The following is a 16,510-nucleotide window of genomic DNA, read 5'->3' as shown; positions in this document are numbered from 1 at the left end:
AGGAGAACAACAACAACAAAAAGGAGGAAAAGGCCTTGGCTGTGGAGGGCCTGGCCTAATCAGAGGTGGTGTTTGGGTGGTGGGCAGGGTTTATGCTTAGGAGACACAGGGCTAGAAAAGGCCCTGGGGTGTGTGGGGGGGTGGGGTTTAAGCTCAGCGGAACAGAAGGGGCCCAGGCGTGCCCCTGCTCTCAGAGGGTGGGGGACCCTGCCTCGGAGTCCAGCAGGCTTCCTGGGCCCAAGTGTGCGGGGCAGACATCCTCCGCTCCTTCTCCCACTCCAGTCCTGGAAGGCCCCACCCACCTGTGTCTCCTGTTCTCGTCCTGGCTTCCTTCTTATGCCCCCAAGGCAGAGTCAAGATGGCAGTATGGGAAGACTCAGAGTTAGTATCTCCCCACAACACCAGTGCCTGCCAGATGCTGGTGAGGGACCTCAACGCCCAAGGAGATATGAGGAACCCCAAGTGAACCAGTAGGATGTGCGGGGACTGGGGGATGTGGAGAAGCGGAGGCCTGACAGGACTGGCACCCCTGAGGGGTGGCTGAGAAGGGGGAGGGGTTCCCACACCTGGAGGGACCCTCTGGGGCTCAGATCAGTGGGGAGCACACTGAGCATTTCCCCTTCCCCTGCCCAGCCGGCCAGGGAAGTCTGCCCTGCCTTCAGGCCAGGTCCTGTGCCCCCAGAGGCCCCCTCCGGTCCGTGTTGATCCTGGGGGCATAGGAAGGAGGCCGGGGGAGAACAGGAGAGGCAGGCAGGAGGGGCCCTCCAGGACCGGAGGAGGAGAGGAGCAGCAAAAGGCATTTGCTCTGCCCACTCAGGCCCAGAAAGCCTGCTGGGCTCCCAGGCTGGGTCCCCTGCCCTCCAAGGCCCCCACCACAGGCTGCATTGGTCCAAGATGGCAGAATTTAGATTGGAGCAGCATTTAACAATTCTATGAAGCGTGGGCAATAAAATAATTTTACTAGTAATGTAGCTGGTGGAGTTGGGTATTCTATTTTGCTTTTGTTATTGGGTTGCATTAGTTAAGTATGACATAAAGATGTAGTTTATTATGAGATAGTGAGAAAATTAAAAAATGATACAGGGGGACTTCCCTGGTGGTCCAGTAGGTAAGACTCTGCACTCCCAATGCAGGGGGCCTGGGTTCAATCCCTGGTCGGGGAACTAGATCCCGCATGCCACAACTAAGAGTCCGCATGCTGCGACTAAGAAGTCTGTGTGCCACAACTAAGAAGTCCGCATGCCACAACTAAGACCTGGCTTATTTTGGCTCAGCCAAAATAAATAAATATATTTTTAAAAATGATACAGGGAAAACTGGCCACTGACATGGAAGAAAATACAGGAATACTGTGAGTAGGGATCAATTAATTTAACTTAGACAATGTTTATTTCATAATTTACTGCTATATTCCATCAGGAAATTTGCTTTGATGTTACAACAGTCCAGCAGGTAAAACACATTTGAAAAAAAATTCTAATGCTTAGTCTTGTAACATATAAATATAATGCACATAATATATTGGAAAACCCCCCACCTACCCACAGATTGCTATATGCATCATTTCTGAAACACATACCCTATATAAAAGTATACCTTTACATTGGCTGTGATGTTTTTAGCTCTAAGAAAACTTAAATTTGTAAAGCACCAGATAGTAACTATCTTAGGCTCATCTTAGGCATGTGAGGCATAACACTCACCTCTGCTACTGTAATGTGAAGGCAGCCACAGGCAAAACAGGTATGAATGTTTTTTGCTTTGTTTTTGTATTAGTGTTGTAATAAAATTCGTATTTATAGACACTTAAGTTTGAATATCATATAATTTTCACATGTCACAAGATATTCTTTAATTTTTCTACCATTCAGAAATGTAAAACCATTCTTAGCTTGCAGGCAGTGGGCCAGATCTGAATCACTTGTGGAAAAATGTACAACCAAACCAAACCAAGGCACTACAGCAATGAAGTGAGGGATGAATGCTGGTAGTCAACCTTTTATTTTGCAACATAATTCAAGAAATACAAATTATAATGATGATAGTATCTAACATATAGCTCTTCCTGTGTCTCAGACACTATTCTAAGTGCTTTAAAAATATTAACTTTTTACACCTCACAACAATCCTAACACATTATCACTTTTTTATGGAAAAGGAAACTGAGGCACAGAGAGGTTAAGTGCATGCTTCATGCTGGAAACTGAGTCTGGGCAGTAGGAGTCCAGAGTCCACACTCTTAACCTCTATATCACGTTGCTTCTACCAGGAAGAAAAAGGTAGTGAAGAATGTTTAGGACTCTCATACAAAATACAAATTCAGACAGCTCTGCAATCTGCTAAAACAACACTAAGACAGACGTTTCTTTACATAGCATTTTTTTTTATTGTGTAGGGTGTTTTCAGCTGTTTTTTAAAATGAACTTAGGTTTTTCCTATAAATAAATGTATCCCTAATGTAAAATTTGGCTGACCATGAGTTGAAAAATTTACAAAAACATTTTTAGCTTCTTTCTGAAAGATTAGTTCAGTAAAATCCAAATCCATTCAGAAATAGGAGAAAAAGATACATTATAATTTTAAAAGAGTATTACACTTAAATACACATTCTATTAACAAGAGTCACTGCTGAGACTTAATATCTTCATATACATAAAAGTTACTTAACTAAGGGCTTCCCTGGTGGCGCAGTGGTTGAGAGTCCGCCTGCTGATGCAGGGGACACGGGTTCGTGCCCCGGTCCGGGACGATCCCACATGCTGCGGAGCGGCTAGGCACGTGAGCCATGGCTGCTGAGCCTGCACGTCCGGAGCCTTGTGCTCCGCAACGGGAGAGGCCACAGCAGTGAGAGGCCCGTGTACCGCAAAAAAAAAAAAGTTACTGAACTAAATAAGGCTACATATTTCCCTATGTACAGTTATGGATGGGTCCACATGCACATCAAACATCCACAATCTGTGTTATGTAGCACACTGACATTCACACATAAGTCCTACATACTACAGGACTCTTCACATGTGTTTAATGATGTCACCTGGTTATTCAATTTATTTGTGCTTTTTAAGAAGCTCCATATATCTAGATATTTGCAGGTTTCTTTAAAAGAAAAACCTTGTAATCAGATTTCTGCAACATGACTTCTAGTAAAAGTGTTACCCTAGGTACAGATTCTCTTGGAATTTTTGTTAAAAAGCTTTCACATATTTAAATGCTTATAAAGGTTCTATACTTTATCACTGATCTGACATTCACCAAAACATCACTTCTTGATAAAGCCTTCCATATGTGTTTCAGTCTTTGTGATTATCCCCTTTTACAGTATTCTAAGTCCAACTGATATAAAAAGATTTCTGAATGGTCAGGATACTGATAGGAATCTCTCACTCATGTGAGCTTTTGGATGTCTAAATGATGGCTACCCTGACAGAAATTTCCTTACATTCATTTACTTACAGGATTTCTCTCGTATGGTTTCTATGCTGTACAATAAAGTATGAATTCTGAAAGAGAGGTTTCCCTCATGTTTTACAATTTGTAGTGTTTCTACCATCTAAGTTGTCTGATACTTAGTGAAAGTCTGAAATATGGTAAAAATTTCTCCCTAAAATATTTACAGACTTTCTCTCCATGATGAAAGACTGTGGCTGAAATTTTCCCATACTGATATTTCATAAGGTTTTTGTCTCATGTAAATTATCTGATTATTCTGAAGGATAAATTCAGACAGAAGAACTTCCCAATTTATACTCTTTATAAGTTTTTCCCTTTGTGTGTGTCTTCTGATGTGCAGTGAGTTTTGATTTCTGGAAAAAAGTTTCCTTACACTCCTGACATTCATAGGGTTTCTCTCCTGTGTGTTTTCTCTGATGTATGACAAAATGTGATTTCTGAGAGAAGGATTTCCCACATTCTTTACATTCATAGGGTTTCTCTCCTGTGTGAGTCCTTTGATGTAATCTGAGGACTGAATTCACAGAGAAAGATTTACCACATTCATTACATTCATAGGGCTTCTCCCCTGTGTGTTTTCTCTGATGTTTAGTGAGGTCTGATTTATAGTAAAAGTTTTTTCCACATTTATTACATTCAAAGGGTTTCTCCCCTGTGTGAGTTCGCTGATGTACTGTTAGGGCTGACTTCTGGTAGAAGCATTTCCCACATTCCCTACATTCATAGGGTTTCTCTCCCGTGTGAGTTCTCTGATGAGTTTTGAGGTGTGAATTTCTAGAGAAGAATTTCCCACATTCCTTACATTTATAGGGTTTCTCCCCTGTATGTGTTCTCTGATGTACTGTGAGGTGTGATTTCTGGGAAAAGGATTTCCTACATTCCTTACATTCATATGGTTTCTCCCCTGTGTGTGTTTTCTGATGTACCATGAGGTATGCCTTAACGTAGAAGAACTTCCCACATTGAGTACATTCATAGGGTTTCTCTCCTGTGTGTGTTTTCTGATGTTCCATGAGGTGTGGCTTCTGGTAGAAGGATTTCTCACACTGATTACATTCATAGGGTTTCTCTCCTGCATGAGTTCTCAAATGTCTACTGAGAGATGACAGGTGGTAGAAAGTTTTCTTACATTCTTTACATTCATAGGTCTTCTCTCTGGTAGGAGTTTTCTGTTGTCTTGTGAGGTCTCCATTCCGAGAGACAGATTTCCCACATTCACTGGGTTTGTCCTTTGAATGAGTATGCTCATGTATTATGAGGACAGACTTCTGGCAGAAGGACTTTCCACATTCATTGCATTTATAGGATTTCTCATTGGTATGAGTTTTCTGATGTTTTGTGAGTTCTCCATTCCTAGAGAGAAATTTCCAGATTCATTAATGTATAATGCTTTTTTTTTTTTTTTTGGCCTTCTGTGTATATTTTCCAAGTAACTCTGAGAACCAATTTCTAGAGATTTTTCCAATATTCATTAGATTCATAGGGCTTCTCCATTGTGAATATTCTATGTTGAAATACATTATGGCTTAACATTTGGTAGAAGGAATTTCACTTGCATTATAGGTCTCTCAACTGCCTGAACTCCACTTTGTGTAATAAAGCCTCCCTTATCGTGTAAGTAAGAAGAATCAAAAGACTGTTGCAAAGTTGTAATCTCCTGATCTTGAATTATAAACAAGGTCTCTGTTATGAAACAATGCTTTCCCATTTGGATTATGTTCTTTGGAATTTTCTCCAGTGTTAGTTTTTTCACATTTATTATTAACTAGTGCTCTCTCACTTCTAGTACCCCCATCAAGACCCTTTCTTACGAAGCTTCTAATCTCAAAATTGAATTCTTGAACTTGCCTTGAATTTTTAGCTTGGCTTTCCTGGTATCTTGCTCCTTGGTCATGAGTATTCCATAGGTCTTCTACAAAGGAATCCAAAATTTAATACCGTATAAATCTTAACACATTATTATGGTCATAGGGTGGATTCTTAGGCTTCAGGCCAATATCCTCAAATGAAGGAACTCTCAAGTGCAAACTTCCTCTATCTCAGTGGTTTAGAAGAAACATAAATAACACTAAAAACTGCTGTAGCAGAGGGGAAGGGACCTGGTTATAAACCCAAGTATCTTTGACACTACAAATATGATCTTAAAAACCTGGAGAAGATTAAGCCAAAAAAAAAAAAAACCAAAGAATAGGGAGCAGAGAACAAAGGACATTCAAAGTGCTGCTGAACAGGAATGTGAGACACAGAGAATGCTGTGAGTCCATTAAGGACAATGAATAGTAAGTAGGGTGAAAATAAAAATTAGTAGACAACTGTGTTCACTGGAAATATCAGAGGAAAGATTAAACTGGATGAAGGAGCTAAAGTATAGGATCTTTACCCACTCAAACCTAGTTTACTGTGTTAGGATTCCTAGTAATCAGTAGACTATAAACTTCCACTTTATTTCTCTTTACCCATAATACAACAATCTCGTGTCAACACTAAAGTGACTTTCTCAAAACATCCATTTCCTAATGTTTAGAGGAAAATTCCGCTCTGTCTAGTTGGCTTAATTTTTGCTGGTTCAGAAGACCCAGAAACACATACATCCAAAAGGAAAGATTAAAGAAAAGCAGAGTGCAAGCCATCCTTATAACAGAACGAATTCCCAGTTGTAGCACCAGAGATTTTCAATGCTGACCACCAAATACTGCATCTCCAAAAGAGAGTTACCTATGACTCAACACTAGTTTTATTCTGCTTTCACATCTTAGCTCCCACATGTCTGCTTCAATTTGCTACCTGATCTTTAAAGAGTAATTATTCAACATTGTTCTAGAATCTTTATGGACCTTCATATTTATTCATATTTAAATGCTTGAAAGAAAGTGAAAGATTATGAGCAGAGGCTTGGGGTTAGAATTTCATGGCATTTGTGGGGAAAACATAAAAAAAGTTATTTGATAAGGACATGTGCAAGGTTAACTTGGATACTCATGAAATAAGATCTTACATATGAAAGACAGTTAAGAGAGCAGATGAAATGAAAATTAGCATGTGTTTTGGGGCCACAAGGAAAAATAAGAATCAGGGCTTCCCTGGTGGCCCAGTGGTTAAGAATCCGCCTGCCAATGCAGGGAACACAGGTTCGAGCCCTGGTCTGGGAAGATCCCACATGCCACGGAGCAACTAAGCCTATGCACCACAACTACCAAGCCTGCGCTCTAGAGCCCGTGAACCACAACTACTGAAGCCTGCGCGCCTAGAAGCCCATGCTCCGCAACAAGAGAAGCCACCACAATGAGAAGCCTGTGCACTGCAACCAAGAGTAGCCCCCGCTCGCCGCAACTAGAGAAAGCCCGCGTGCAGCAACCAAGACCCAACGCAGCCAAAAGTAAATACATAAATAAATAATAAGATGCAGTAGGCAATAAAGCGCCAGACTAGTTCTTGACAGAAAATTAGGTGTATTTTGTATCTACTCCGAAATAATATAACCGATGAAAGGCATAATGATTTGTAAACTGATTTCAGAGTTTAAAGAGAGAATAGGAAATTAAAATGGGTGCTGAAAAAACTAAGGCATTTTGTTGTTAATGAAAGGAGGAAAATGCCATTTGACAAAATTTATAAGACAGATTTTAAGATTATAGTTGCATACTTTAATGGCAAGGAGTAACTGGGAATTCTAGAAAAAAGAAAATGAAAGTTTAAGTCAAAGTTAGTATATAGGGAAGAGAAGTAAATCTATTTTTAAAATGTCAAGCAAAAGAGGGAATTTAGATGGAGAACGAAAACTGGAATTGTGATTTATGTTGCTTACATATGCAGATCAAGTATCCTCAATCATTTCCAAAAGTACAGGGCATTTAAAAAAGAGATTCCTGAAAAAAAAAATTTCAAAAGTCAAAGGCACCAACCTCCTCACAGGTTATAATTTCTAACTTACCAGGGTACTTCTGACGTGGAAATTCTACTTCTAATATCCATGGCTCTTTTCCTTGCTTCAACTTGAAGACTGCATTTGGCTTATTCACACAATAACCTATTAATAGAAAGATAAAGAAAACAATACAAATTGCTTGGAATACAGCAACTCTGAAGGATAAGGAAGTGCAGTTTAGGAGCAGAACAAGGAAGGTCCCACATAGGCTTGGCAAATTTAGATTGTATCAGTGGAGTGCATGGGGACACACATATTTTTCTGGTACCCAAAATGGATTCATCAACTTTGACCCCTAAAACAAAGCTAATATTCAACCCTATAGGGGACTTAACAAATTCCAGTAACTGAGAAAGGAAATGCAAACTACTGGGAGTTACAGATAGGGAAGATTTCCTCACCCACTGAGATGAGGTGACGATAGTTCTCCTGCATCACTTCCCTATACAGGGTCCTCTGAGCAGCATCCAGCAACTGCCACTCCTCCTGGGTGAATTCCACAGTAACATCCTTGAATGTTACTGGTCCCTGAAACAACGTATTTCAGTTAAAACTGAAGCGATTAAAATACAGTACCATCAAAAAGACATGTGAACTGTTAATGTGCTAACTATAGTATTTATTCTGCAGAGTTAGATATACTGCCACCCTGCTTTATACATATATAAAATATTTGTTCAGTATATATTTACTCAGATATCACTCCATGCCTGGAACTCTGCCAGAGATACAAAGATGAATGAAAGCAACTATTTTTTTTTTTTTTTTTTTTGTGGTACGTGGGCCTCTCACCGTTGTGGCCTCTCCCGTTGCGGAGCACAGGCTCTGGACACGCAGGCTCAGCGGCCATGGCTCACGGGCCCAGCTGCTCTGCGGCATGTGGGATCTTCCCGGACCGGGGCACGAACCCGTGTCCCCTGCATCGGCAGGCGGACTCCCAACCACTGCGCCACCAGGGAAGCCCCGAAAGCAACTGTTCTTGTCATCAAGGAGCTTACATGCTGACAGGGAGGCAAAGATTAAATTCTTAAATGCAATATGCATAGCAGGTGCTATGACAGAAGTATGTACAAGATGAAAGATGGTCACAAAGGATGGCCAAGATGGTGGAGAAGGAAGACTCTGAGCTGAGCTTCTCCCACAGGCACACTGAAATTACAACTATTCACAGAGCAACGATCTCTGAAAATTATCTGAAGAGTAGCAGAAAATATTCCCCACAACTAAAGATACAAAGAAGGAACCAGAGTGACATGGGTAGGAGGGGAAGAGACACAGTATAGTCAAGACCCACACGCCCATGTAGGTGACCCACAGATGGGAGGATAACCAAAATTGTAGAGGTTGTCCCCAAGGAGTAAGGGGTCCGAGCCCCACATTGGGCTCCCCTGCCTGGGGGGTCCTGCACCAGGAAGACGAACCCCCAGAACGTCTGGCTTTGAAGGCCAGTGCGGCTTGAGAGCCAGAGGACTGTAGAAAACAGACTCCACTCTTAAAGGGTGCATGCAAAAATCTGACACGTTCCAAGTCACAGTGCAGAGGGAGTAATTTGAAAGGAGCCTTCCTCAGACCCACTTGCTGACCTTGGAGAGCCTCCTGGAGAGGGAGGAGGCAACTGGAACTCCCCCTGGAGACACAGACACTGGCAGCAGCCATTTTGGGAGCTTGTTCTACCATGAGGACACTGGTGCTAATAGGGACCATTCTGGAGTCCTCCCTCTAGCCTATTAGTGCTGGAGGCTTCCATGCCCACCAATGGGTCATCACCAATCCCAGGACACTTCAGGCCATGCAGCCAGCCACGTTGGGTCCCATTCCAGGCACCCCACAGGCCGCGCAGCTAGCCAGGCAGGGACCCAGCCCCTCCCAACAGTGGGCCGGGAGCCACTGGATGAGGCAGGGCCTGGCTTCCAACAGGGCTGAGGGTCAGCCCTGCCTACCAGTGTGCCCACAATAGTCGGCCCCGCAACAAGGAAGGATTCATGTAGCCCACATATAGGGAACCCCTAGAGCTTATAGCTCTGGTGATCAGAGGGGAATATACTGCTGGGCCTCAGAGGACATCTCCTACATACGATTACTTCTCTAAGATTGAGAAATGTAACCAACCTACCAAATGCATGGAAATAAAAACAGAGGATTAGGCAAAATGAGGAGACAGAGGAATATGTTCCAAACAAAAGAACAAGACAAAACCTCAGAAAAAGAATTAAATGAAGTGGAGATAAGTATTCTACCCTATAAAGAGTTAAAATATCTTTTATGAATATAAAGACGAAAACCTTTAACATATTACTAGTAAATCAAATCCAACAAAATAAAAAAATAAATTATAATCTATACCATGACCTTGTGTGATTTATCCCAGGAATGCAAGAGTGGTTCAACATACAAAAGTCAATCAATTACAGTAATAGAGCAAAGGGGAAAAAGTAGAAGATCATTTTAATTGACTCACAAAAAGTGTTTGACAAACTTCAACACTCTTTCATGATAAAAACACTCAGTAAACTAGAAATAGAAGGAAATTCCTCAAAATGATAAACAACATTTTTAATCCACCTCTACCCCAGGTAATAGCATACTCAGTAGTGAAAGACTGAAAACTTTCTCCTTATGACCAGGAACAAGTCAATGATGCCTGCTTCTGCCACTTCTAATCCACACTGTACTGGAAGTTCTAGCCAGAGCAGTTTTGCAAGAAAAGGATATAAAGGCACCCAAACTGGAAAGGAAAAAAAAACAACTATCTCTATTTGCAGATGACATTAATCTACATATAGAATATCCCAAAGAATCCACAAAAACGAAAACTAATAGAGCTCATAAACAAAGTCGGCATGTTGCAGAATTATAAGATCAACCCACAAAAATTGGCTGTGTTTCTATATACCAGTAATGAAAATCCAAAAGAGAAATTAAGACAATTCCATTTAATGTAGCACCAAAAAGAATAAAATACCTAGGGATAAATTTACTCAAGGAGGTGTAAGACTTATACACTGAAAACTGCAAAACATTGCTGGAAGTATTAAAGAAGACCTAAATAAAAGAAATGACATTCTATGTTCATAGACTATAAGATTTAATATAGTTCAAGTGACAGTACTACTCCAAGGAATCTACAAGTTCAGTGCAATCCCTAATAAAATCCCAATGACTTCTGCACAGAAATGGAAAAGCCAATCCACAAATTCATATGGAATTGCAAGAAGTCCCTAATAGCCAAAACAAAATTGGGAAAGAAACAAAGTTGGAGGACTCACACTTATTTCAAATCTTACTATAAAGTATCAAAACAGTGTGATTGGCATAAAGACAGACATATTGTGCAATGGGATAGAAATGAAAGTCTAGAAATAAAACCATACATCTATGGCCACCTGATTTTCAACAAGGAAGACAAGACCATTCAATGGAGAAAGAATAGTTTCTTCAACAAATGGCACTGCGACAACCAAGTGTCCACATGCATAAGAACGAAACCTGACCTCTACTTCACCCCATATAAAAAAAAATTAACTCAAAATAGATCACTGACCTAAATATTAAGAGCTAAAACTATAAAACTCAGAAGAAAACATAGGAATAAATTTCCTTACCTTGAATTTGGCAATGGATTCTAGATATGACACCAAAAGTACAAGCAGTGAAAGAAAAATAAGCTGACTTTATCAAAATTTAAAATTTTTATGGGGACTTCCCTGGCGGTCCAGCTGTAAAGAAGCCACGCTTCCAATGCAAGGGGCGCAGGTTTGATCCCTGGTCAGGGACCTAAGATCCCACATGCCATGTGGCGTGGCAGCCAAGGAAATTTTATATATATATATATATATATATATATATATATATATATATATAAACTTGTATGCATCATAGGATATTACCAAAATAGGAAAAAGACAACTCACAGAATGTAATATAATATTTGCAAATCACGTATCTGATAAAGGTGTTATTATCCAGAATATATAAAATATACTTACAATTCAATAACAGAAAAGATAACCCAGCCAGAAAATGGGCAAAAAAATTGAACAGACATTTCTTTAAGTTATACAAATGAGCACATGAAAAGATGCTCAGCATCATTAGTCCTTATGGGAAATTCAAATCAAAACCACAATTATACCACTTCATATTTACTATGATGGGTTTTTTTTTAAAAAAAAAAAACAGAAAATAACAGGTGATGGGGAGGTTGTGGAGAAACTGTAACCCTTATATATTGCTTGTGGGAATGTAAAACGGTACGGCTGCTGTGGAAAAGTTTGGCAGTTGCTCAGAAAGTTAAACATACAAATACCAAACAACCCATCATACTTGTACACAAAAGTTCATAGTGGCACTATTCACAACAGCCAAAAAGTGAAAACCACCTAAATGCCCATCAGTGGATGAACAGATAAACAATTGTGGTATAAACATACAATGGAATATTATTTTGCCATAAAAGTGAAGTATTGATACATGGTATAGGGTGAATGAACTTGGAAAACATTATGCTAAGTGAAAGAAGCCAAATAGAAAAGGTACATATTATATGATTCCACTTATATGAAATATCCAGAATAAGTAAATGCACAGAGACGGAAAGTAGATTGGTAATTGCCAGAGGCTAAAGGGAGAGGGACTAGGTAATGATTGCTTAATGGGAATGGGGTTTTCTTTGGGGATGGCAAAAATGTTTTGGAACTATATGTTGTAGTGGTCCCACAACATTGTGGATGTGCTAAATGTCACCTAACTGTACACTTTAAAATGGTCAATATTATGTGAATTTCACTTCATTTAAACCAACAAAACCTTCTAACAAAGAAATCTTCAGGTCTCAGTGGTGAATTCTACCAAACATTTAAGGCAGAAACAGTACCAATTATATACAATCTCTTTCATAAAACAAAGAGGAGAGAACCGTTCTCAACTCATTTTATGAAGCCGACGTTACCCTGATACCCAAACCTAACAAAAGGATTATCAGAAAAGAAAACTACAGTGGTGGCTTGCACCTGTTTGTACCAGATCAAGAGTGCTGATTGTCAAATTTTGGGCAATTAACAGCATTTTGTAGCTTGAAATTAGCCCCGGCAGGGGTATTTATACCATAGAAATTGGTAAACAGTACAAACCAGATTTCTCTCCCAGTCCCCAAAATCTGATTAAACATTTACCACCATAGTGACTACCAACCAATATCTTTCATGGTTATAAGTACAAAAATCCTCAACAAAGTATCAGCAAATCCACTACCTGATTTCAAGACTTATTGCAAAGCTATATTAATTGTGTTACTAGCAAAAGGATAAACACACAGATCACTGGAACAAAAACAGTGTCCAGTAATAGAACCACACATATAATTTTGATAAAGGTTCAAAAGAAATTCAGTGGATTAAGGATAGTCTTTTCAAAAAACAAGTGCTGGAACAAATGGATTATTAAGCCAACTCCAGACTTTCATCAGTCTTTTCTTTAATGTCCCTTTATCTATTCCAGATCTAATTCAGGATACTATATTGCATTTAGTTGTCATGTCTCTTCTGGTTTGTGACAGTCTTACCTGTTTTATATGACCTTGACAATTTTGATGAATACTAAACAGATACTTTTTAGAATGCCCTTTAATTTGGATTTGTCTGGTGTTTTTTTTCCCTCTTGATCAGACTGAGATTTTAGGTTTTGTGGGAGAATAACAAAGAATGCTTCTTATCACAATATATCAGGGGGTACATGATATCATGGGTGATGTTAACCTGGATCACTTTTTAAGGTAGTGTTTGCCACTTTTCTCCACTGTAAAGTAACTATGTTTCTTTTTCATAGTCTATTCTTTGAAAGCAAATCACTAAGTCTAGCTCATAATCGAGAAAGGAGGGAATAAGCCCCACCTCTAAGAGGGGGCAGAATCTAGATATATTACTTGGAATCCTTCAAAGGGCTCTCTTTTCCCATTTATTCAATCATTTACTTATATAAGTATGTTCTCAAATATTTAATGCTTTGGGTTAGAATCCAATACCATGTTATTTACTTTGTTGCTCAAATTGTTCTAGCTTTGCCATGAGAAGCTCTTTTGGGTTGGTGCCCATGTTCATTTGACATGTCCCCATCACCCTGTTTTTGAGCACTTCCTTAATTTCTGACAGTACAAAATGCTCTGGACTTATTTTTGTACTACCCTCGCCTCAGCCCCAAAAATCAATCAATTTCTCCACGGAATGCTGGTTCCTTTTATTGTAGAATGATAGTTAGAAACCAAGATCTGTGTGCTGGGTTTGCTCATGGCTACTGAGGTGTCACTGCTTATAGGCCCTCTCATCAGACAGTTAGTAAATGTATGTTTGCATATTAACTCATGTGTATACACATATCTTTAATTATTTCTGTATCTATCATATACATGCTAAGTTGATATGTATTAAGATAATATATATACATTTGCTTTTCAATAAATGGCACTGGAAATAATGGGCATCTATATATAAAAATGAAGCTTAGCCAATAACTTATACTTTATACAAAAATCAACTCAAAACCAATTATAGACCTAAATATGAAATGTTAAGCTCCAAAATTTTTTAGAAGAGAAGTCTTTGTGACCTCGAGATAAGCAAAGACTTTTTAGAAATGATACCAAAAGAAACTAAAAAGAAAAATTTGGAGTTCATCACATGTTTGTGAAAGACACTGTTAGGTGAATGAAAAGAGTAGCCACAGATAGTGAGGAAAATACTTGAAAATCACAAATCTAACAAAGCATTGTACTTGTATCCAGAACATATAAAGAACTCTCAACATTCATTAAGAAAACAACCCAAATTAAAAATGAACAGATTTGAAGACACTCACAAAAGAAAATATATGGATAACAAACAAGCACATCAAAAGATTTTCAGTATCATTAGTCATTAGAAAAATGAAAATTAAAACCATAATGGGATAGCAATACACACCTATCAAAATGACTTAATGAAAAAAAAACCTGAAATACCAAGTACTGACAAGAATGGGAAGCAAGGGACTTCCCTGGTGGCTCAGTGGTTAAGAATCTGCCTGCCAATGCAGGGGACACGGGTTTGAGCCCTGGTCCGGGAAGATCCCACATGCCGCAGAGCAACTAAGCCCGTGCACCACAACTGCTGAGCACGTGTGCCACAACTACTGAAGCCCGTGCGCCTAGAGCCCGTGCTCTGCAACAAGAGAAGCCACGGCAATGAGAAGCCTACGCACCGCAAGGAAGAGTAGCCCCCGCTCGCCTCAACTAGGGAAAGCCCGCATGCAGCAACAAAGACCCAATGCAGCCAAAAATAAAGAAATAAATTAGACAAAAAAAAAGGAATGGGAAGCAAGTGGAACTCTGATACATTGTGGTAAGAATACAAGCTACTCAGGAAAACAGTTTGGCAGTTTCTTATAAAGTTAATTATAACAGGACCATATGACATGGTAAGCACATGCCTAGGTATTTACCCAAGAGAAATTAAAATCTGTGTACACACAGACATCTGAATGCAAATGTTTATAACAGCTCTTTTCATAATTGCCAAAAAAACCCAGAAACAACCCAAATATTTTTCAGCTGGTGTGTGGGGTATACACATACAACTGAATATTATTTAGCAGTAAAAAAAGAACTACTGATACATGCAACAGCATGATCGAATCTCAAATGCGTCATGCTAAATGAAAGTAGGTAGTCTCAAAAAACTACATACTATGTGATTCAATTTACATGACATTCACGAAAAGGCAAAACTATACAGATGAAGAATAAATTGGTGATTGCTAGGAATTAGTGATGGGGAGACTACATAGAGGGAACCAAGGAAATGCTGAGGTGATTAAACTGTTCTGTATCTTGACTGTGGTGATGATTACATGTCTTTATGCATACGTCAAAAGTCATTGAAATGTACATCCAAAACAAGTGAATTTTGCTGTAAGTTAGAAAGTAAATAAAAATAAAAACAAAACTAAAACCACTTCACACCCATGACACACCCATTACTACTCTCAAAAAAAAGAAGACCCAAAAAACAAAGAAAATCAGAAAATATCAACTATTGGCAAGGATGTGGAGAAACTGGATCCCTTGTGCATTGCTGGTGGGAATGTTAAGTGGTCCAGCCACTATGGAATATAGTATGGCAGTTCCTAAAAAAAAATTAAACATAGAATTACCATATGATGCAGCAATTCCACTCCTAGTTATGTATCCAAAAGAATTCAAAGCAGGGACACAAACATATTTGTACACCAATGTTCACAGTAACATTATTCACAATAGCTACAAGGTATAATCAACCCAGGTGTCCATCAACAAATGTAAACAAAATTATGTACATTACATAAGCAAAATGGAATATTATTCAGCCTCTAAAACGAAGGACATTCTGTGACATGCTACAACATGGATGAACCTTGAAGACACTGTTCTGAGTGAAATAAGCCAGGACAAATACTATGTGATTCTACTTATATAAGGCACCTAGAGTAGTCAAATTCATAGAGACAGAAAGTAGAATGGTGGTTCCCAACGTATGGGGGGAGTGGGGAGTTAGTGTTTAATTTGTGCGGAGTTTCAGTGTGGGATGATGAAAAGAGTTCTGGAGATGGATGATGGTGACAGTTGCACAACAATGTGAATGTACTTAATGCCACAGAGCTATACATTTAAAATTGGTTATGATGGTAAATTTTGTTATGTGTATTTTACTACAATTAAAAATAAGTCAACTATACTTTAATTTTAAAAAAGAAAAATAAATTTAAAAAAACAACAAAACACTAAAAATAGCTATACAAAAGCATCAAATATTAACTTAAGCACTAGAATTTGAGAGGTAAAGATCCAAGAAAAAAGTGAAATTAATTATGATGAGTTTTATACCTCTGGTTAGCATTTTCAGGGCATTTTCCAATTTCATAGCCAGGGCAAAAATGTAGAGCAGAAAGCAGCTCAGAGCCAGCATCTCTAAAATAAGCATAAAGAAAGAAATTCTGAATAGAAACAAATTCTGAGAAGCAAAGGAGAAGTTGATCTTAACCTTAACGAGAACAAGCCTCTAACCTAGTGTTTTCTAAAATCAGAGATCTGAGAATCCAAAGGTGAACAAAAGATAAAATTCAGAAGAG

At 39.0% G+C, this 16,510-nt stretch overlaps 1 protein-coding gene across 6 annotated transcripts in view; it reads right to left on the bottom strand.

Annotated features, from left to right (window-relative positions):
- Positions 1–1,356: 1,356 nt before the first annotated feature.
- The window catches only part of ZNF25 (zinc finger protein 25), a 23,024-nt gene continuing 7,870 nt past the window's right edge, over positions 1,357–16,510 (bottom strand). For 4 of the 6 annotated variants that reach the window (XM_089897484.1, XM_089897485.1, XM_089897486.1 and 1 more), the window contains 6 exons: positions 16,266–16,349; positions 8,168–15,529; positions 7,777–7,903; positions 7,382–7,477; positions 5,299–5,362; positions 1,357–4,803 (listed from right to left, as the gene is read on the bottom strand). In XM_089897484.1, coding sequence (XP_089753610.1) covers positions 3,720–4,803; positions 5,299–5,362; positions 7,382–7,477; positions 7,777–7,903; positions 8,168–8,419 — 1,623 coding nt within the window. In that variant the 5' untranslated portion in view covers positions 8,420–15,529; positions 16,266–16,349 and the 3' untranslated portion in view covers positions 1,357–3,719. The remainder of the gene's footprint in view (positions 4,804–5,298; positions 5,363–7,381; positions 7,478–7,776; positions 7,904–8,167; positions 15,530–16,265; positions 16,350–16,510) is intronic. The other 2 variants (XM_089897488.1, XM_089897487.1) reach the window with 2 other exon arrangements.

Source organism: Delphinapterus leucas, chromosome 16 (assembly GCF_059928025.1).
Source record: "Delphinapterus leucas isolate spDelLeu-1000000601 "Yukka" chromosome 16, BTC_Dleu_Yukka2, whole genome shotgun sequence".
Classification (NCBI taxonomy): domain Eukaryota; kingdom Metazoa; phylum Chordata; class Mammalia; order Artiodactyla; family Monodontidae; genus Delphinapterus; species Delphinapterus leucas.
The sequence above is the reverse complement of the archived record's forward strand: the minus strand, read 5'-3'. Positions and strand labels throughout refer to the sequence as shown.